At 40.5% G+C, this 23,564-nt stretch overlaps 1 protein-coding gene across 7 annotated transcripts in view; it reads left to right on the forward strand.

Annotated features, from left to right (window-relative positions):
• Positions 1–23,564, forward strand: part of CEP70 (centrosomal protein 70) — a 79,300-nt gene that overhangs the window by 2,049 nt on the left and 53,687 nt on the right. Inside the window, exons 1-5 of one of the 7 annotated variants that reach the window (XM_053903775.1) lie at positions 7,051–7,199; positions 9,364–9,466; positions 19,982–20,072; positions 20,506–20,529; positions 22,266–22,390. In XM_053903775.1, coding sequence (XP_053759750.1) covers positions 22,376–22,390 — 15 coding nt within the window. In that variant the 5' untranslated portion in view covers positions 7,051–7,199; positions 9,364–9,466; positions 19,982–20,072; positions 20,506–20,529; positions 22,266–22,375. Of the gene's footprint in view, positions 1–5,277; positions 5,409–7,048; positions 7,200–9,363; positions 9,467–19,981; positions 20,073–20,505; positions 20,530–22,265; positions 22,391–23,564 lie in introns of those variants that run through there. The other 6 variants (XM_053903777.1, XM_053903780.1, XM_053903773.1 and 3 more) reach the window with 6 other exon arrangements.

Genomic DNA, 23,564 nt, shown 5'->3' on the forward strand with positions numbered 1-23,564 from the left:
AGAATCACATGCTCTACTTTAAAATGAAAAGAAAGAAAGAAAGGAAGAAAGAAAGAAAGAAAAAGAAAGAATCATGTGCTCTATCAACTGAGCCAGCCAGACACCTCATCAGTGATGTATTTTAGGAGAGCAGCTAAAAATGTTTTCATTCACCATTCTCCATGTTTTCATTGGGCCTCCATTTGAACAGGGAATTTTTTTTTTATAAGTGTTTGTTTATTTGGGGGGGGGGTGTGAGGGAGGGAGGAAGAGGCAGAGAGAGACAGAGAGAAAGAGAGAGAGAATCCCAAGTAGGCTCTGAGCTGTCAGCGCAGAGCCTGAGGCAGGGCTCCGTCTCAGGGACCATGAGTTCCTGCTCCAAGCCAAAATCAGGAGTAGGACGCATAACTGACCAGGCGCCCTGAAAAGGGAATTGTTAATGCGTTTGACTGATTTCCTGAATTTTTTACACAGTATGAACAGAAATCAAAATAAAAGGGAAAAAATTAAAAATAGAACTATGCTATGATCCAGCACTTTCATTTCTGGGTATAGACATCCGCCCTGCCACACACACACTATTATTATTATTCAGGTGAAAAGGTGTTTAATGTTTATTTTTGAGAGAGAGAGACAGTGTGTGAGTAGGGGAGGTGCAGAGAGAAAGGGAGACACAAAATCAGAAGCAGGCTCCAGGCTCTGAGCCTGAAAAAGAAAAGGAAATTCTGCCATTTGTGACAACATGGATGGACCTCAAGGACACTATGCTAAGTGAAATAAGTCAGACAGAGAATGACAAATAATGTATATGTCTCTTATAGGTGGAATCTAAAAAGAAAAGCAAAAATAAGCTCATAGATACAGAGAACAGATTGGTGGTCTTCAGAGGTTGATGGGGGGAGAAATGGGTGGAGGGGGTATAAATTTATTAAAAATAATGAAGAGGGGTGTTTTGAACTATCCCACTTTGAATTATATATTGTCAATTTATTATTACTAGTGTATTTGGTTTGTCTCTACTATTTTATCTTTAGCTTTCTAACTGTCCCACCTGTGTTCTGCTTTTTATTCTCCTTTCTTGCATTCTTTCAAAAATTGTTTAATGTTTATTTTTGAGAGAGAGAGACAGTGTGTGAGTAGGGGAGGTGCAGAGAGAAAGGGAGACACAAAATCAGAAGCAGGCTCCAGGCTCTGAGCTGTCAGCACAGAGCCCGACACAGGCTCCAACTCATGACCTGTGAGATCATGACCTGAGCTGACAGGCTCAAACTCATGAACCGCGAGATCATGACCTGAGCTGAAGTCAGACACCTAACCAACTGACCACCCAAAAACCCCTCCTTTCTTGCATTCTTAAAAGTAGACTTAGGTTTTGTTTTCTTTTTCCACTTTTTCTGTCTACTGGCTTAGAAGTCATTGGCTCTATTCCTCTTCTTCAAATGGCTACCCTTGAAATTTTACATTACATACTTAACAAAGCCTAAACATCCCACCTCTTCTTACAAACAACACAAGGACCTTGGAATATTCTAACTCCAATGGCTGCCCCCATTTTCATTTTAGTCTGTCCTTTTTTTCAGCCCACAGATTTGCCTTCATGATCATTATACTGTATTACATGATGTTTGTTTAGATTTGTCTACCTGTTTATCATTTTTTCTCAACAATCCCTGCATCTCAGACTTGTCTTTGATCACTTGTCTTCTTTCTAAAGTACATACTTAGAAGTTCTTTTAGTGTAGGTCTATTGGTGATTTTTTAAAAATTTTATTTTGAGATAATTGTATCTGGGAGCTCGGGAGAGCCACTGATCTGGACCCACTTTAACATGCTTCCAGAGTCCTAGTCAATGCAGGAATCTTGGGCTCAGTTCCCCCTGACTTGCTCCTGACTGTGCTGATGTATGCATAGGTAACACTCCTCTCGATATGTGTATCTCTCATAGCTTTGGGTTCAGCTCAAAATTTTGTTTCATCTCCTTTGAGATTTTGCTTTCTGGAAAACCAGAAAAGAAATGATTATTATTTTGTAAATGTTTACTTATATTGAGAGAGAGAGAGAACGAATGGGGGGAGGGACAGAGAGGTAGATAGAGAATGCCAAGCACACTCCACACTGTCGGTGGAGAGCTCTACGTGGGGCTTGATCTCACAAATCGTGAAATTATGACATCAACTGAAATCAAGAGTTGGATGCTTAACCAACTGAGCCATCCAGGTGCCCCTATTATTATTTTTTTAGTATAAAAATAAAAAAATTATATAAGTAGTGTTCTTAGGTATGATAGAGCCCTGCTTTTGAAAAATTATTTGAGGGCATTTGAGGGGTGCCTGACTGGTTTAGTCAGCGGAGCATGCAACTCTTGATCTCGGGGTTGTGAGTTCAAGCCCCATGTTAAGTGTAGAGATTACTTAAATATAAAATCTTTAAAAAATAAATAAATAAAAAGTTATTTTGAAGTTTACATTCTAGTGGAGGAGGCACTCACAAAAAATGAGGAAACAGATTGTGGTAAGTTGCTTCCAAGGTGGCTCCCAAGGATCCTCACTTCCTGGTATTCACATCCTTGTATAGTCCTCTACTATGTTTTACTATAGTTGGTCTGTGTGATTAACAGCATATAGCAGAAGTGATGATATGTGACATCCTGGATTAGGTTATAAAAAAGACTTCAGCTTTTGTCTTAGGTGCTCACACATTCACTTGGACACTCCCTCTGTGGGAAGCTGTCATGTTTTGGGGATACTCAGGCAGCCTGTGGAGAGGCTCGCTTGGTAAGGAACAAACTGAGCCCTGCCAGTAACCACATGGGTCAGTTTGGAAGCGAATCCTTCGGCCCCAATTGAACCTTGAGACGACCAACCCAGGCTAACAGGTTGACTGCAACGTCATGAAAGATTCTGTCCAGACCATCCAGCTAAGCCCCCCTGTGTTCCTGAGCCACAGACATGTCAAGATATTACGTTTTTGTTTTAAGGGGCTGTGTTTAGGGATAATTTGTTCTGTACCAATAGATAACTAATGCACAGATGAAATAACTTCGAATTGGAATAAATGCATACCCATCTTATGGTAGAGCAGATGCCCATCAAGAGAAGTGGTTGATAAAGTGGTTAATGGAGTCGGCCTTGGAGCTGATTTCAGATCCTGGCTCTGCCACATACTAGCTGTGTCATCTTAGCAAGTCTTTTTTTTTTTTTTTTTTTTTTTTATTCCTATTTTCCAATTTGGTCATTTGTAAAATGAAGATAACAACAGTACTTATGTTAAGGTTGCTGTGAAGAGTCAAGAAATTAGAAAATAAAAGTGTTTAGCCCAGAGCTTGATACATTTTAAAGGTTCAATTAATATAACTCTTGTTAATCTGTATTGATTCTTGAGCATTTGTTATTAATATGTTTGAGCTGTTTGCTTATGGTCTTTCATATTGGAAAATGGCTCCTGAAGGTGAAAGACCCCTGTATAAAACCGACTCAAATTTAACAATGCCACTCAACACTGTACTAAGTATCTATTATGTGCCAGGGACTATGCTAGGTGTTGGAAAAGGTAAGATATGATCCGTGTCCCCAGAGTTCAAATTCTCATAGGAGAGGCAGAAACAAATGTATTAGTGTAATTAAGGATTCTAAGTCTACAAGACTTGTAAATTGAGGACTCTTCAAGAATTCATCACCAAATGCCATTCGTATGTGGTATACTCTTTGTTATGGGAATAACTTTGATAGTTTTATGCTTAGGAGAAAATTTGAGAATCAGTTTAGAAGTTTCGAAATGAAAAGATCTGTTTTAATTGTTAACGAAGGCTGTAATTTATACTGGGAAGACAAAGCACAGAGGAAAGCAGTAAGCTGAAATGAAGATAGCCTTTGGATCTCAGCTTAAATGTCACTTCCTGAGAGAGGCTCCTCCACACACCTCTGTTCTCTTCCTTCATAGATTTATCATAATTAATGTTTATTTGACGTTTTTTTTTCCTTCATATTTCTCTTCCCAACTAGATCATGAACACCATGAGGGCAGGAATCACATCTGGTTCACTCACCACTGTAAACTCAGCATCTAGATTAGTCCCTGACACATAATGGGTGCCAAATACATTTTTGTGAATAAATGTTAAATGAGTGTTTAGAACCATTAACATTCTGGTGGGTCAATGAAGACTCATAGAAAACTTGAGACCAATGCAGCAGAATGCTAAGACAACTTGTGTGCAGAGCCTTTTACTTCTCTAGCAAAGAGAGGTGCTGAAAAGGCCTTGATGGTTGTAATAAAGAAATTCCTTTGGAGGACAGTGCTGTAGAGCTTCCTCCCTTCCACTTGATACACACAAAATCCAGGAGGAATGAAGAGGAGGCTCTCTTGTTAGGAAATAGAGAGTAATCAGCTTTCTTGTGCTTTGAAGATTGTAAAAGATACTGGTGATTATGCATCTAGCATCCATTGTCCTCTTGACCCTTACAGGATGCCAGTTTTACTCAAATAGCCATACCTCCACCTTGCAATTTATGTGACTCAATGACCACCCACCCATGTCAATTCCAATTATGGTAACCCTTTTCCCCTTCCAGAAACTAGGCTTACTCCGTCTTCACATTTGCTAGACAGATATTGATTGGGAAGCAGCGTATGGGCCTGTGAGACCTAATTGACTCAAAAAAACTGGATGGAAAGATTATAGATGGAAAAAAAAAGTATAGGGTCCTGATTGCTCCTGGTAGACATCTGGAAAATCACTTTAGTAGGAATTTGAAACCTACCATGTTTACAGCAGGGCAGAGAGCCTGGTAACAATTGGGTCCTTGATAACTTGTTGAACCATTGAGTTCACCAGCCTTAAAGTCTGTTTTGCCTGTGGACCTTCTGTTATGTGAGATAATAAATTTCCTTATTTTTTAAGTAAACAGTTTGAATTGGGTTTTCTATTATCTGAGGCCAAAATGATCCCAATGGACCTGTGATATTTGGTTTCCTGGCTACAGTTAAGGCAGCTACACTCAGAAGAATGGGAAAATCACCCTATTGTCTTGGAAAAGGCAAGCAGTGGGACTTTGTTTCAAGGGTTGAAGATGAAAATCTATTTATTAACTATTGCTAGTGTGAATAGGCAGGTAAGGAAAGGGGTTGGGTGGCAGGGGTGAGAACATGTTTGCATGGAGCAGACCCAGAGCTCAAACTCATAATGGCCCCAGCTGCCTAGAAGAGGGGTGAATATGGGCCTGAAAGTATTGTACCCTAAAAGCTATGACCCTGAGACTTCCTTGTGAGACACATTATGATTAATACCTTCTGTTGGAGATCCTTGTTGGCCCCTGTGGGACCTGCAACACCACAGACCTGGTAACTACAGATCGTCAAACAGCGACACCATGTGGCTGTAACGTGCAACGACTATATCGGGCAGATGAGACTCCAAGCCTTCCCTTCAAGTGTGTGGAAGTTGTATTTTCTACTAGGAATTTTTGGATCACTTAACCCGCTATGAGTTTTTGAAAATGGTAGTAAGGGACCTATTTGTAGATTCTGAACTTATTATTTTGGGAATAGAATATTGAGGTGATTTCATTTTGTGGGGAAAAAAAGCTGTGATCATGTTTGTACATGGTGGAGCTGTTCCTACAGGTTAACAAAGTTTTGTTTGTTTTTTTTTAATTTGAGAGAGAGTTCACGCGGGTGGGGGAAAGGGGAAGAGTGGGGAGAGAATCTTAAGCAGGCTCCGCATGGAGCCTGACACAGGGCTCGATCCTACCATCCTGGGATCATGACCTGAGCTGAAATTAAGAATCTGATGCTCAACCGACTGGCCTTTCAGTTTTTATCTATAGTCTCAAGATGCATGAAAATTAGGCCTAAAGATAACCAAACAAAAACATTTCCATTTTATTACCTCTTTGAAAACTTGTCTATGGTTTCCCATCACCCCCTGGATAAAGTCCCAGCTTTTTAGCACACTTGTCAAGGCGTTCCTCCTCCCCATCTCCAGTGATGCAACATACTACTCAGTTTTGTCAGAAAGCTCTCAGTAAGTTCCATTATATTTGTAAAAGCTTTGGGAGTTAGGTTTTAAGCGAGAGCAGATATGAGCGGTCCCGAAGGGGCCCAGGTTTAAATGACAAAAAATAATAATAAGGTTTACTGTGCACTTGTAACCTGAGCATTATAATAATGTGCTTTGGAGTTATCTTATTTAATTTGCACAGGAAGTTTTCTCTGTCTTTCCTTTGTATTGCTGGGGAACTCCTACCATTCAGAACCATTTCTCTAGGTTTGCAGTTGAGATTGGCTGCACATTGGAATCACCTGGGGAGAGACTACCGACAAACTATGACACCTGAATGCCACCCTGGAGATTCTGATTTAAGCGGTCTGGGGCTTGAGCACCAAGTTTTCAAAGCTCCCCGGGAGATTCTAAAATGCAGCCAGGTAGGAAGACTTCAGTAACCGATTTAGGTAATGCTTCTCTTCCCCTTCTGCGCCCTACACAAAATCCTCGGATTATGCCTATCATACTGTATCTGAATTTCAGAGCATATATCCATCTCCCTAACTAAACTTTGAGCATCTCCTTTCGTCCACCTCTGCATTTCTGGAGCCTGATGTAGGGCCTGACGCTTCGTGGGGATTTGAAATTGCTGAATACAAGGGTAAAATGTCATTAACAAACACGTACGGGGGTTCTCCAAATGCCAGGTGCTGCTGTGCTCAGCCAGGTCTGTAACCTGGAGAACAGGCTGACTAGTCCTGCAGCAAGAGTTCGCAGTCACGGCTTAACTGTGTGTATGGAGAGCAGCGTGCCTTGGCCACCTCGCCCCGGCCTCACTTTGACCGACTGCCTTAAGTATGTATTTCTGCGGTCTCCCGGACAAATGAGTTTCCAGGTGGCTGCGACCAGCACCTGCGAGGCCAGAAAATGTTGAAAGAGCAATGAAAGTGCGCAGGCGCAGACCGCAAGCGCGGCGCACTCTGGTCTACGCGAATATAAGCCCCGCCTCCAGCTGCGAAGCCAACCGGGCCCTGGGCCCGCCTAGCCTCCCCCGGTTGCCGGAGGAAACAGCTAGCGGCGTTCGGAGGCGTAGCCGAGGCCCGCCCCTCACCGCGCTCCAGTTCGATTGGCTGGTCTCCCAAGGCGCGGTAACGGTCGCAGAGGCGGGGCCGGAGAGGGCTGAGCCGAGCCGGGCCGGGCCGGGCGCGCTGCTGGTGGGAGGCCGCGGCTGAGGAAGGTGAGTGGATTAGGGGTATCGCGGAGGCATCGGTCGGAGCCTCTCCCGAAAGCACCGCTGAGATCTGCCGCCGCTGGTGCCGCCGAGTGGCCAGACCGACCCTTGTCAGGTCCCCCCAGAAAGCACACCAGTCACAAGTATACCAGTATAAGGACAAACGTGGTTCGAGCCCTGGCTCCCCGGCCCTTGCCGTCTTTGGCTGCTCATTTAACGTCTCCGCGCTTCAGCTTCTTCATTCGTAGCCTACAGCTGGTAATTCTTGCCTTACGTGGTGGTTGAGAAGGTAAAGTGAGGCACTAAGTGTAAGGCTTAGATTGATACTGGCGCGGGTATTGATACCTGGCGGATCCGGGTTGCGGATAAGTCCTAGGTAATTTCCTCCATCTACACGAGTGGGCCAGGGCCGACCCGCTTCACTTGTAAGTGTCAGGTGTCTGAGAAGGGAGCAAAAGGAGAATACAAGAAGGGTAGGTGAGTGGAACGGTTCGTTATGCTCATTCCAGGTTGGGAGGACCGCTGCCTCCCTGCGGAGTCTAATTTGATTCTGTTGAGAAAATTAGGTGGAAATGTCAGAAGGCTGAGATCCGTCACCTAGGGACCACACAGGAAGGGTTTCTACTACCACTTACTCTCTGACCATAATAATATTAAGCAGTGTGCAGGCATTACCCATATTGGTTCCAGTCTTCTGCATGAGTTTGTTTTTACTTTCTGTATTGCCAAGTGCACTCCGGCCTCCCTCCCCTACCCGCCCTACACCCCCCCCCCCTCCGCCCTACCCCCCCCCCCCCGCCCTACCCCCCGCCCCTTGAGGAAGAGGTGGCTGACTAGGGTTTTGTCCACAGCTTCTGCTTCAAAGGCGGGAGAGGTGTGTTCTGGCCCTTTGTGTACCTTCTTCTGGGGCCGAATGATTGGGTGGAGATGACATCCAATCCCCACTCCCATTTCCTTATTTGTGGTAGATTCACTCCTTCCTAAGAAAATTAAGCAGCATGTTGGCATGTTTTTGGAGTAGAGACCAGAGACTTCCAAAGCATTTATCTAATACTGTATTTAATAGAGACCAGAGACTTCGAAAGCATTACGTGTTGCATTTATTGCAGTAATGTGAGATATTTGCTTTTGAGAAAGCTAATTACAGATTTTGACGTGACTCAATTGAGAAAGAATCATTACAGGCCATGGTTTGTTATTTACAGCTTTTCCCCCCAAAAGGGGTGAAAAACAAGTAAATTTAACAAAATTTTTTTTTAATGTGTATTTTTGAGAGAGAGAGAGAGAGAGAGAGAGAGAGAGAATGAACAGGGGAGGAGCAGAGAGATAGGGAGACACAGAATCAGAAGCAGGCTCCAGGTTCTGAGCTGTCAGCACAGAGCCCGACGCGGGGCTCAAGCTCACAAACTGGGAGATCATGACCTGAGCCGAAGTCGGACGCTTAACGGACTGAGCCACCCAGGCGCCCCTAAAAACAATTGTATTTCAATGGACAGTGCTTATTAGTGGGGCTTCAGACGTATGAAGGGTAAGTTAGCAAAGGGCTCTTGGAAACCTGGACAGTGCCAGAAGGTACAACTATGCTTTGCTTCTCTGCATTTGGCTTTTTATGCCGTGTACAAACCAACTCCTATCCTGCCTTCCCTAATCCCACAGTCTTTCTTTAGGTGTGTTATGACACTGAATAAAGCTATAGCTTCTGCTTTGGCCTTGGGAAGCATTTGGTCTCTACCTGTGACTCAAGGTTCCAGGTCTATGTCCTGTCACAGCTTCTAATGGGGGAAAAGGCTGGTGCAAATATCAGCACATTATCGTGGGCCTCTGAAAAGGAGGGCTTGGTCACAGTGGAACTGAGGGGATCGTTTTTCTTCCTGACTTTGCCTTTTGTGGTTAGTGCTATTTGTCCATCTGAAAGTGCTTCATTTTAGTACGCTTGCAAATGAGAATGTTCTACCCTTGCGGCCAGAGGTCAGAATTAATGATAGGTGGTGATAGATTTGGACTCTCAGCTAAGGTGGCAGCATCGGAGTCCATCAGTTGTGGCTTCAGTTGTTCCCCCTTCAGTAGTTACCGGTACCATGGATACTTGCTTTGGGAATAACACAGGACCGTTCGTACTAGAAGGTCAAACATTTTAAGATTTTGGTTTTTTTATCTTTTTGAAATCTAGATGAAGATCCAGTTTCGGACGTGAGACTCACTGGGTGATCATTTCATTGAGATCAACTTGAACGACCAGGTGAAAAGCGCAAGAAGGACGTGCTATGACTGAGGTATGTCTGCTGTGACAGATAACTCTGGATGTTGGGAGGCCATGGAGAAGACCTGTTATTTATTGAATACGGTAATAGATACATTGCATATATTTCCTTTTGATCTCCTGATAATCTGGTCAGGTAGATATTTGAAACTCAGGTAAGGAAACTAAAGCCCAGAGAGGTTAAGTAACTACACTAACTCACATAGCTGGTCACCAACTCTAATCACCACCTCTGTTTTGCTATGAACCAGGTGCTGTTCTATTTTATTTCTATATTAACTCTCCTGATCTCTGTAACAACCCTATGAGCTAAGTACTTTGATTATACTCATTGTATGAAAATGAGATTGAGGGGGGGCACCTGGCTGGCTCAGTCGGTTAAGCATCCTACTTCAGCTTAGGTCATGATCTCAAGATTTGTGAGTTAGAGCCCAGCTTCGGGCTCTGTGCTGACAGCTCAGAGCCTGGAGCCTCCTTCAGATTCTGTGTCTCCCTCTCTCTCTTCCCCTTCCCCCTCTCTCAAAAATAAACATTAAAAAAAATTAAAAAAAAAAAAGAAAATGAGATTGAGGCACAGAGGTATTACTGCTTTCTTGGCTGTGTGGCAGAGTCCACGGTTTGAACCCAGGTAGCCTGGCTACCGAGGTATACCAGCTTTCTTTGGTTCATGTTTTGTTGCTTTTGTTTTTATTATTAGGAAAATTCTTTTATTATAAAATGAATTTTTATTATGAAGTCAAACAGAAAAGAACACAGGCCAAATGTGTAACTTAATGAATTATTTTTTAAAGTTATTATTTATTATTTTGAGAGAGCGAGAGAGCACGTATGTGCATGAATAGGAGGGGCAGAGAGAGAGAGAGAGAGAGAGAAAGAATCCCAAGTAGGCTCTTAGCTGACAGAGCTCAGTCTCAACACGGGGCTCAGTCACATGAACTATGAGATTATGACCTGAACCGAAATCATTAACAGACTGAGCTTCCCAGGCACCCCTAAAATTCGGTAATTTTATTAGGATGTGTCTTCTGGGTCAGTATTGTCAAGTATGTGATAGACTCTTTGCATGTGTGTAATTTCATATGTGTATATTCTTTTCATTTCAGGAAAGCTTTTTTTTTTTTTAAACAGCTTTGTTGAGATATATGTGATATATAATCTGCATATATTTAAAGTGTACTATTTGAGAGGCGCCTGGGTGGCCAGTCATTTGGCCGTCTGACTCTTGATTTCGGTTTAGGTCATGATCTCATGGTTTTGTGAGATCAAGCCGCGTGTCTGGCTTCACCCTGACAGTGTGGAGCCTGCTTGGGATTCTCTCTCTCCTCCTTTCTCTGACTCTCCGCCACTAACACATGCATGTGCGTGCTCTCTCTCTCTCTCTCTCAAAATAAATAAACTTCAAAAATGAAATAAAACTGTAGTCTCCCCTTCGTCATCTCCCTTTATGAAAACAAAATAAAGTGTAGTATTTGTATTTGATAAGTTTTGACATACATATACACCTGTGAAACCATCACACAATTAGGATTGTGAATCTATCACCCCTAAAATTCCCTTGTTCCCCTTGGTAATCCATTTTTCTAGCCTCTCATTCCCCTAGCCACCATTGATCTACATTCTGTCAGTGTAGATTAGTTTTTGTTTCCTAGAATTTTATATAAATGGATTCAAACAGTATGTAGTCTTTATTTGTCTGGCTTCTTTCCCTCAGCATAAGTATTTTCAGGTTCATCTGTGTTGTTGCATGTATCAATAGTTTATTCCTTTTTATTGTTGAGAGATTCCATTGTATGCTTTTACCAGTTTTTGTATCCATTCAGCTATTGATTGGCATTTGAGTTGTTTCCAGTTCCTGGGTATTACAAGGACTTTTATATATAGGACTTGTGTAGTCATATGCTTTCATTTCTATTGGGTAAATGCCTAGGAATGGAACGGCTGGGTCTTAGGTGTCTATTTAACCTTTTCAGAAACTGCCAAAGTGTTATCCAAAGTAATTGTCCTAGGTGCACCTTGGGTGGCTCAGTTGGTTAAGTGTCCAGCTTCAACTCGGGTCATGATCTTAGGTTTGTGAGTTCGAGCCCCACGTCAAGACTGACCGCTCAGAGCCTGGAGCCTGCTTTGGATTCTGTGTCTCCTCTCTGTGTCCTTACCCTGCTCATGCTCTCTCTCTGTCTCAAAAATAAATAAACATTAAAAATAAAAACTGATTGTCCTATTTTACATGCCCATCAGCAGTGTATCAGAGTTCCATTTCCTTCCTATTCTCATAAACACTAGTATAGTTAGTCTTAGCCATTTAAATAGGTGTATTGTGGTTTCACCTTGTTGGTTTTAAAAATTTTATTTCCAGTGTAGTTAACGTACAGTGTTACATTAGTTCCAGGTTTACAATATAGTGATTCAACAGTTACACATATTACTCAGTGCTCGTCAAGTTAAGTGTACTTTTAATCCCCTTTACCTTTTACTCTCCCCCCACCCCACCCCCCCAACCAACCTCACCTCTGGGAACCATCTGTTTGTTCTCTATAGATAAGAGTCGGGTTTTTTTTTGGTTTGTCTCTCTTTTTTTTTTCCTTTGCTTGTTTATTTTGTTTCTTAAGTTCTATATACGAGTGAGTTCATATGGTATCTTTATTTCTCTGACTTATTTCACTTAGCATTATACCTACTAGGTTCATCCATGTTGTTGCAAATGGCAAGATTTTATTCACTTTTTTTTTTTTTTTTTTTTTTAATTTTTTTTTCAACGTTTTTTCTTTATTTTTGGGACAGAGAGAGAGCATGAACGGGGGAGGGGCAGAGAGAGAGGGAGACACAGAATCGGAAACAGGCTCCAGGCTCCGAGCCATCAGCCCAGAGCCCGACGCGGGGCTCGAACTCACGGACCGCGAGATCGTGACCTGGCTGAAGTCGGACGCTTAACCGACTGCGCCACCCAGGCGCCCCAAGATTTTATTCACTTTTAATGGCCAACCAATATTCCATTAAATATATATACCACCTTTTCTTTATCCATTCATCTTACTTGGGCTGGTTCCATAGTTTGGCTATTGTAAATAATGCTGCTATAGATATAGGGGTGCATATATCCTTTAAAACTAGTGTTTTCATATTCTTTGGATAAATACTCAGTAGTGTGATTACTGAATCATGGGGTAGTGCTGTTTTTAATTTTCTGAGGAATCACCATACTGTCTTTCATGGTGGCTGCACCAGTTTGCATTCCCACCAAAGTGCACAAGCATTCCTTTATCTCCGTATCCTCACCAACACTTGTTTGAGTTTTTTATTTTAGCTATTCTGAGAGGTGTGAAGTGATGTCTTATTGTGGTTTTGATTTGCATTTCCCTGATGATGAGTGAAACTGAGCATGTTTTTATGTGTCGGTTGGCTGTCAGTATGTCATCTTTGGAGAAATGTCTGTTGGTGTCTTCTGCCCATTTTTTACTCAGATTATTTGTTTATGAGTGTTTCATAAATGCTTTATATATTTTGGACACTAACCCTTTACCAGTTAGATCACCTGCAAATATCTTCTCCCATTAAGTAGGTCGGTTGTTTCCTTTGCTGTACAGAAGCTTTTTATTTTGATATAGTCCAAATAGTTTATTTTTGCTTTTGTTTCCCTTGCCTCAGGAGACCTATCTGGAAAGATATCACTATGGCCAATGTCAGAGAAATTAATGCCTGTGCTTGTCTAGGATTTTTATGGTTTCAGGTCTCACATTTAGGTCCTTTACCCTTTAATCCATTCTGAGTGTATTTTTGTGGATGGTGTAAGAAAGTGGTCTAGGTTTCACTCTTTTGCATGTACCTGTCCCATTTTTCCCACACCATTTATTGAAGACACTCCCTTTTTCACATTGCATAGCCTTCCTTCTTTGTCAAAGATTGATTGACCATATAACTACAGGTTTATTGCTGGATTTTCTACTCTATTCCATTGATCTATGTGTTTTTGTGCTAGTACTATACTGTTGTGTTGACTACAGCTTTGTAATATAACTTGAAGTATGGAATTGTGCCACCTTCAGTTTTGTTTTTCTTTTTCAAGATTGCTTTGGCTATTCGGGGTCTTTTGCAGTTCCATACAAATTTTAAGATTGTTCTAGTTCTGTGAAAAGTGCTGTTGGTATTTTCATAGGGATTGCATTAAACCTGTGGATTGCCTTGGGTAGTGTAGACATTTTAACAATATTCTCCCACTCCATGAGCATGGAATATCTTTCCATTTCTTTGTGTTGTCTTCAGTGTCTTTCATCTGACAAGAATTTTCAGGGTCAGGTCTTTCATTTGCTTAGTTAAGTTTATTTCTAGGTTTTTTATTATTTTTGATGTAATTGTAAATGGGGTTGTTTTCTTCATTTCTCTATCTGCTGCTTCATTATTAGCATATAGAAATGCAATGGATTTCTTTATAGTGATTTTTGTATCCTGCAACTACTGAATTCATCTATGAGTTCTAGTAATTTTTTGGTGGAGTCGCTAGGGTTTTCTTTTGATAGTATCATATTAGCTGGAAATAGTGAAATTTTTACTTCTTTGTTACGAATTTGGATGCTTTTTTATTTCTTTTTGTTTGCTGATTGCTTTGGGTAGGACTTCTCATACTATGTTGAATAAAAGTGGTGAGAGTGGACATCCTTATTCTTCCTGACTTTAGAGGAGAAGCTCTCAGTTTTTTCCCATTGAGTATGCTGTTAGCTATGGGTTTTTCATATATGGCCTTTATTATGTTGAGGAATATGTTCCCTCTAAACCTACTTTGTTGAGAGTTGTTATCATGAATGGATGTTGTACTTTGTCAAATGCTTTTTCTGCATCTATTGACCATGTGGTTTTCATCCTTTCTCTTGTTGATGTGGTATATCACATTGATTTGTGAATATTGAACTACCCTTGCATCCCAGGAATAAATCTCACTTTATTTTGGTGAATGTTTTTTTTTTTTAATGTTTGTTTATTTATTTTTGAGAGACAGAGTAGGGGACGGGCAGAAAGAGAGGGAGATAGAGGATCCTAAGCAGGCTCCGTGCTGTCAGCTCAGAGCCTGATGCAGGGCTTGAACTCAAGAACTGTGAGATCATGACCTGGGCCGAAATCAAGAGTCAGACACTTAACCAACTGAGGCACTGAGACGCCCCTATTTTTTTATTTTATTTTATTTTTTAATTTTTTTAACATTTATTTATTTTTGAGACAGAGACAGAGCATGAACATGGGAGGGGCAGAGAGAGAGGGAGACACAGAATCAGAAGCAGGCTCCAGGCTCTGAGCTGTCAGCCCAGAGCCCGACACGGGGCTCGAACTCACAGACCGTGAGATCGTGACCTGAGCTGAAGTCGGACGCTCAACCGACTGAGCCACCCAGGCGCCCCTATTTTTTTTTTTTAATTCACTCTGTCACCCTATGTGTTTTGATTGATTTTAGTCCATTTATATTCAAAATATTTATTGATATGTCTTTATTGCCATTTTGTTACTTGTTTTGTGCTTGTTTTTGTAGTTTTTCTCTGATCTTCTCTTGTTCTCTTTCATGGTTTGTTGACTTTCTTTGATATACTTGGCTTCCTTTTTCTTTATCCTTTGCATATTTATTACTGGATTCTGGTTTATAGTTACCATTAGATTTGTATATAATGTCTTCTGTATATAGTAGTCTATATTAGGTTGATGTTTGCTTAAGTTTGAACTCATTGTTTACTCCTCCCCATGTTTTAAGTATACAGTGTTATATTTTACATCCTTTTATTAATCCCTTGAATTGTTTTTACAGAAATATTCATTTTTACTCCTTTTGTATTTTTTACTTTTCATACTCTTTCATTTCCACTCAGAGTCGTGTTTATTTGGTGTAGGGCTGGTTTAGTGGTCATGAACTTCTTTAGTTTTGATTCGTTTGAGAAAGTCTTCATTTTTCCTTCTTTTGTGAATTCTAGCCTTGCTGGATAGACTATTCTTGGCTGCATATTTTCCCTTCCAGCACTTTGAATGTATCATGCCACTCCCTTCTGGCATGCAGTTTCTACTGAAAAACTTGCTGAAAGCCTTGCAGGGTTTCCCTTGTATGTAAGTATCTTCTTTTCTCTTGCTGATTTAAAAATTTTTCTTTATCACTACTTTTTGCCCTTTTAATTACTATGTGTCTTGGTGTGGATCTTCTCAGATTGAATTTTTGGGGAAATCTCTGTGCCTCATGGATCTGGATATCTGTTTCCTTCCCCACATTAGTGAAGTTTAACCTGTTATGTTTTCAAATAAATTTTCTGCCCCCCTTTCTCTCTCTTCTTCTTGGATCCCTATAATGTGAATATTATTGTGCTTGATGGAGTCACTGAGTGCCCTGACTGTTCTCAATCTGCATATTGTGTTTTTCTCTCATTTGCTCAGCTTGGTTACTTCCATTACTCCATTACTTCCAGGTCATTAATTTGTTCCTCTGTTTTCTCTAGCCTGCTATTTATTCCATTTAGTGTATTTCTAATTTCATTTATTGAGTTCTTTATCTCTGAAGATGTTTGGTGGTTCTGTTTTGTTTTTTTTTTTTTTCCTGTCTTTATTAAGGGTCTCACTGATGTCCTTCACTGTTCTCAAGTCCAGTGAGTATCTTCATTACTTTAAATTCTCTCTCAGGGATCTTATCTTATATCTGTTTCACTTAGGTCTTTTGCTGTGGTTTGGTCCTGTTCTTTCATTTGGAACATATTTTCTGTCTCCTCATTTTGTCTGACTCTGTGTCTGTTTCTTTCTGTTTGGAAAGTCAGCTATATCTCTTGCTCTTGAGGTAATGGTCTTATGAAGAAAAGGTCTTGTAGTGTCATGTAGTGCAGTGTCCCCTGTTCTCTAGGACCTGGTGCTTCAGGGAGTGTCTCCTGTGTGTGTTGAGCGTGCTTTGCTGTTGAGTCCTGATTGCTTTTTCCTTCAATCTCATTGTTTGCAACGGCTCTCTTTGCCTCTTGTGGGCAGTGTTTGGTCCCTCACCAGGTTGGGCGTTTTTTAACAAGGTGTGTGGTGCTCTGCTTGTGAAATGAGTCCTGCCACTGCTGCTGCTGTAGTCGAGGTCCTGCAAAACCCACAGATTGGGACATGTGCTGGTGAGGTTTGAACTGGTGTTCTGGGGGAGGGGACCCTCAGTGCTGGGACTGAGGCAAGCATGACTGGGAGGGGCGGATCCACTCAAGTTTGGTATGGGGGAGCGGTGCTGGTGTAAGCAGGTTAAGTGGTGAGTGTTAGCACCTGCATTGTTTCTGCTGAAAAATTAGCTGATAGCCTTGTGGGGTTTTTCTTGTATGTAACTGTTAACTTCTGGTGCTTTTATTTATTTTTTTAAAGTTTATTTATTTTGAGAGAGAGAAAACACGAGTAGGAGAGAGGCAGAGAGAGAGAGAGAGAGAGAGAGAGAGATATGGAGGGAGGGAGGGAGGGAGAGAGAGAATCCCAAGCAGGCACCATGCTGTCAGTGTGGAGCCAGATGTGTGGCTTGATCCCATGAACCGTGAGATCATGACCTGAATCGAAATTAAGAGTCAGAAGCTTAACCAACTCACCCACCCAGGTGTCCCATTTTAGTGTATTAAAATTTTATTTATTATTACTTTTTGTCATTTGAACTATTACGTATTTGGTGTGGACTTCCTTGAGTCCACTTTGTTAGGGGCTTTCTGTGCCATGGTCAGATGCTTTTTCTGCATCAATTTAGATGATCATGTGGTTTTTTTATCCTTTATTCCATTAATGCAGTCCATTACGTTAATTGTTTTTCATATGTTGAACTATTATTACATTCCAGGAATAACTCCCACTTGGTTGTGGGATTCTTTTAATATGCTGTTGAATTTGGTTTACCAGTATTTCGTTGAGGATAATTGCATCAATGTGCATAAGGAATGTTGGTCTTTAGTTTTCTTGTATTGTCTTCATCTGGCTTCAGTATTAGAATAATGCTAGCCTTTAAGAATGAATTAGGGGTTGGGGCGCCTGGGTGGCTCAGTCGGTTGAGCATCTGACTTCGGCTCAGGTCATGATCTTTTGGTTCACGTCAGGCTCTGCGCAGACGGCTCAGAGCCTAGAGTTTACTTTGAATTCTGTGTCTCCCTCTCTCTCTGTCCCTTCTCCACTGATGATCTGTCTCTCTCTCAAAGTAACTATTTAAAAAAAATGAAAAAAAAAAGAATGAATTAGGGGTGCTTGGGTGGCTCAGTCGGTTAAGCATCTGACTCTTGATTTTGGTTCAGGTCATGATCTCACAGTGAGATCAAGCCCATGAGATCAAGCCCAGTGTCAGAATCTGTGCCGAGCATGGAGCCTACTTGAGAATCTCTCTCTCTCTCTCTCTCTCTCTCTCTCTCTCTCTCTCTGTCTGTCTGTCTCTCTCTCTGTCTTCTCTCTCTCTCTCTAAACAAACAAATAAATAAATACACATTAAAAAAAGAATGAATTAGGAAGTATTTATTCCCTTCTCTTCAGTATTTGGAAAAGTTAGAGAATAATTGGTGTTAGTTCTTTAAATGTTTGGTAGAATTCTTCAGTGAAGCCATCATTTCCAAGGCTTTGCTTTGTTGGGATTTTTCCCCTAAGTTTATTTTGAGAGAGAGAGAAAGAACTAACACAACCAGTAGAGGAGCAGAGAGAGAGAGAGAGGGAGAGAGAGAATCCCAAGCAGGCTCTACACTGTCAATACAGAGCCTGATACAGGGCTCAAACCCAGGAACTGTGAGGTCATGCCCTCAGCCAAAATCAAGAGTTGAATGCTTAACCGACTGAGCCACCCAGGTGCCCCTGTTGGGAGATTTTTGATTACTGAATCAATCTTCATGTAAATTATAGGTCTATTCAGATTTTCTGTTTCTTTGTATTGCTCTCTTAGAATTTTTATTTCTGTATAATTGTGATTAATGTCCCCACTTTCATTTATGATTTTAGTACTTTGAGTCTTCTCTCTTTTTTTGTGTCCATTTAGCTACAGGTTTGCCTATTTTGCTGATTTTTTTTTTTTCAAATAACTTTTTATTTCAGTGATTTTCCTCTATTGCTTTCCTTTACCCCAGCTCTAATCCTTATTATTTCCTTTCTTTTGCTAGCTTTTTGTTCTTCTTTTTCTAGTTCCTTAAGTTGTAAAGTTAGGTTGTTAATTTGAGATGGTTCTTTTTTTTTTTTAATGTTTATTTTTGAGAGAGAGAGAGAGAGAGCAAGCGAGCATAAGCAGGGGAGGGGCAGAGAGAGAGGGAGACACAGAATCTGAAGCAGGCTCCAGGCTCTGAGCTGTCGGCACAGAGCCTGACTTGGGGCTCGAACCCACGAACTGTGAGATCATGACCTGAGCTGAAGTCAGATGCTCAACTGGCTGAGCCAGCCAGGTACCCCTGTTCTTGTTTTTTAATGTAAATGTTTATAACTATAAATTTCTCCCTTAGCGCTGCTTTCACTGAGTCCCATAAATTTTGGTATGTTCTATTTTTGTCCCCCCCCCCCCCCCCTGCCTTTTTTTTTTTTTTTGTAACCTATTTGATACACACAGTGTGGAGCTTGAACTCACAATCCTGAGATCGAGAGCTGCATGCTGTACCAACTGAGCCAGCCAGGTTCCCCAAATTTAGTGTATTTTATTCAGCTTTCTTACTTGACTTTAGAGACAGAGCTGCCTACTCTATCGTTACCAAAAGTAGACTACCTATCTCATGAAATTTAGTCTTTTTTTTTAAACACTTTTATTTATTTTTTATTTTTTTTAATGTTTTTATTTTTGAGACACAGAGAGACAGAGCATGAGCAGGGCAGGGGCAGAGAGAGAGAGGGAGACACAGAATCTGAAGCAGGCTCCAGGCTCTGAGCTGTCAGCACAGAGCCCTATGTGGGGCTCGAACTCACGGACTGTGAGATCATGACCTGAATTGAAGTCGGACACTCATCCGACTGAGCCATCCAGGTGCCCCTCATGAAATTTAGTCTTAAATCTAGACATACTTATGTAAAACAACTTGTATGAAATAATGATCTGAGTAATTTGTAGAAAAAAATCTGAGCTAATATATGATGGTAAGATTAGTTTTGTTTAGCATACTTTTATTTAGTTTTTTAATGTTTATTTTTGAGAGAGAGAGAAACAGTGAGAGCAGGGGAGGGGCAGAGAGGGAGACACAGAATCCACAGTAGGCTCCAGGCTCTGAGCTGTCAGCACAGAGCCCGACGCAGGGCCGGAACTCACGAACCGTGAGATCATGACCTGAGCTGAAGTCGGATGCTTAACCGACTGAGCCACCCAGGCGCCCCTAGCATACTTTTATATAACAATAAGTACTACTAATCTATAAGTTTCTATATGCCAGGTTCTTGTTCTAAGTACTTTCTACATGTTGTATGACTTAATTTAATCTATGAGGTATATTACTGTGTTGTCTTTTACAAATGAAGAAAAAAATGCTCAAAGATGTTAATGAATTGTCTTTGTCATATAATTTATTAGTTAAACTAGTAGTCACCATCTGACTCTGAATGCTGAACCTCTATACTTTATTCTTTATAGTGCTACAAGAACATTTAACAAGAGGACCTAATCTAGTCATGGGATCAGGGGAGATTTCCCTGAAGAAAGAAATCTGAGCCAGGATCTGAAGGTCAAGTATGAGTTAACTAAGTGAAGAACAGGCTAAGAGTAGCCAGGCCTTGAATATGGAGAGGAATGACATTTTGAAGATTTGAAAGAGGTCCAGTGTAGTAGTTAGGAAGCTTGTCAGAATATGTAGCTTCTCACTCTTGGGGGGATTATCTTACATCCTTATTTCTGAAATCCAAGGATGTATTCTTCCCACTTTAAAATTCTAGCTGGCTCTTTTTTTTTTTTTCCTTTTATTTTTTTAATTTACATCCAAGTTAGTTACCATATAGTACAACAATGATTTCAGGAGTAGATTCCTTAATGCCCCTTACCCATTTAGCCCACCCCCTTTCCCACAACCCCTCTAGTAACCCTCTGTTTGTTGTCCATATTTAAGAGTCTCTTATGTTTTCTCTCCCTCCCCTGGCCGACTCTTGATGGTGATACAACAGGATGAACATAGTACCACCTCTGAGGTATTCCTGCCAGAAAATACTGAACCTGAATTTAATAAAGTCTCTAGATGTACAGTTTACAAGAAATATAGGGGGTAGAGATATATGTTAAATGACAAGAATACAGTAAGCCAAATCTGAAATAGGGGTAGTTTTACAGGATAGACGACCTATTTTTTCAACAAATAAATGCATGTCAAAAGAGAAAGGAGGGGGGATGGGACTGTTACAGATGAGAAAAAACTTTAGAGGCCTACATATGGACCTTCTTTGGATCCTGATTTGGAAAATAAAAAGACATTTTTTAAAACATGGGTTTATTATATTTTTTTATGTATTTCTGAAAATTTTTCTAACGAAAAGTTTAAAAACTAGCTGAAAGGTTTGTAAAGGCAGGAGGGATTAACATAGTGGGTGATTGAGTTGGTAAAAGAGACCAAAGTTGATGTCCAGCAGCAAAAGTGGCAGAATTTGAAAATTTATAACATGTTACTGAGTTTATCTGAAACTGGAAAGCTACACCCTGTAGACACATAAGGGTGATTGGTAAATTGTCTAGTTGGATTTCATTATCTGAAGCAGACCTAGAAGGGTAGAATTGTGCTTTGGAAGAAATACGACCTGGTAGCAAGGAGGCTTGCTTCTTTCCTAATCAATCTTGAGAAGATCATTTCACCAGATGGTTACCAGTATATGCTACACTGGTACAACTCTCCCGTATGCCTCCCTGCCAGCTACAAACAGCTAGAGATTTGGGATCAAACAATTTCCAAGGTCCTCTCAAGGTCTAAAAGTTCATGATGCTAATGAATGTGTGTGATTGTGCCTCTGGAAAGGAGGAATTCTACCTATATATCAACCAATACAAGAAAATTTTTTCCTATAGGATGATAGAGTCTTAGAAAACAAGAGGAAGTGATGGTAGAGTAGAGTAAATAAAAACTTTTTTGTCTCCCAAACAGAACCCTTCGCTGGTAGCCTCTGATCTATTTAGAAATAAAGACCACCTAAGAAAGTGGCACTGCATTTACCCTTGGCATTAGTCATGTGAATTGTTAGACTGACGTGTAACTTTCGGCCAGGCACATTTCTTTCAGTTTTGGGGAATCAGCTTACAAAAGATAACTTTATCAGCAGCATGTGCTTCGTACATTAGCTAGTTAATTGTGTGTATGTGTGTGTGTGTCAAACCTCATAATGTTTTATTTCTAGAAGAGAACATCATAAGATCAGGCTTATTCTTTTTTTACATTGATTTTTTTTTTTTTTAATTTTAAGCAATCTCTACACCCAATGTGGGTCTTGAACTCAGGACCCAGAGATCAAGAGTTGCATGCTCTTCTGAGCCACCCAGGCATCCCCAAATTAGGGTTTATTCTAATCATTCTTTTGTTTTTTTAATTTTTATTTGAAAAATGTTTGTTTTTGAGAGACAGAGACACAGCATGAGCAGGGGAGGGGCAGAGGGAGAGGGAGATAAAGAATCCGAAGCAGGCTCCAGGCTCTGAGCTGTCAGTACAGAGCCTGTTAGGGGCTCAAACTCATGAACTGTGATGTGAGATCATGATTTGAGCTGAAGTTGAACACTTAACCAACTGAGCCACCCAGGTGCCCCTGTTCTAATCATTCTTAAAATCAGTTTTCTGACAAGTCATATGACTTTTGACACAGGAATGGCTTAAATTGCCAAAGAGTTATTGGTTCTTTGAAGTATAATTTCCTTTAACAACTATTGCATTTTTTCTTTTCTAATTTAGGCAACTCCAGTATTTTTTACTGCCAATCTACTTCTTCGGATTTTACTTAAGATACCAAATCTCCAGCAGCGCCTAAAGCCTAGGAGTCTAGTAAATCATCAAACAGACTCATGACTGAAAAACAGGTAAACTTAAAATATTTGAAGCCAGTGTTTCGTGAAGTACGTGCCAAAGAATACTGCATTTACAAATGTGAAAAATCTTTCTTAAAAGGGTTCTGTAATAAAATAACTTTGGGAAATGTTGGGTTAAAGATTATTTAATGATTTTGTTATTGTAAGACTTCACAATACTGTCCAAAGAGAGACTTTAGTATACAGTATTTCCTACTTATTTCACATTAGTCTCAGGAACAGTTCTTTAGTGTTCTGTACCACATACTTTAGAAAATGCCATTCTTTTTCTTTTTTTTTTTTTTTTTTTTTTTTAAGAAAATGCCATTCTTACCTCTTTTCAGAATTTGCAGTTATTCTTTCCATTAAAAGAGGTATCCAGGAACAATATGTATAATTTGATCATTTAAAATGTGTGGCATTATTTACAGAGTACTTTGTTTTTGCGAGTCATAGTAGACATCCACTGAGATGCCCACCCAGAACTTTTGGCTCCTAAACATATCTTTTTTTTTTTTTTTTTTTAATGTTTATTTTTGAGAGAGACCGAGACAGAGCTTGAGTGGGGAAGGGGCAGACAGAGAGGGAGACACAGAATCGAAAGCAGGCTCCAGGCTCTGAGCTGTCAGCACAGAGCCCGACACGGGGCTGGAACTCAAGGACTGTGAGATGATGACCTGAGCCAAAGTCAGACACTCAACCAAATGAGCCACCCAGGCGCCCCTAAAACCGATATGTTTAATAATTTAAATTCTGGGTCATGAATCTTTGTGACCAGAAGACCTTAAAAAATAAGAAGGGAAAAGATTGTGGGAGGGCGGAGAAGTACAGAAAGGATAGAGAAGAGGAGGAAAGCAGTCAAAAGGAAAGATTTGGCACTGTTATTGATAATGCTATCATAGTTAGGGTAATTTGTTCCTTTTTTGTTTTGAGAAATTTCTTTAATATCTAGAGGGATTTGGATATGGAGACTAATCCATTTATGTGTATTTTGTCTGTTGCCTAAATGATTAATCTTTAAGCTATTAAAATATTTAATACTATTCCACCAATGAAAACTATTGTATAAATTCTATTTTTTCAAGCATTTTAACATTAAAAATTCACTCAAATTACCTTTTTAAATATACTTTAGTAACTTAAATGTTTGTTTATTTTGGGAGAGAGAGAGAGAGCGCGCGCGCGA

Source organism: Panthera pardus, unplaced genomic scaffold (genome assembly GCF_024362965.1).
Source record: "Panthera pardus isolate Hobbes unplaced genomic scaffold, ASM2436296v1 HiC_scaffold_16, whole genome shotgun sequence".
NCBI classification, from domain to species: Eukaryota; Metazoa; Chordata; class Mammalia; order Carnivora; family Felidae; genus Panthera; species Panthera pardus.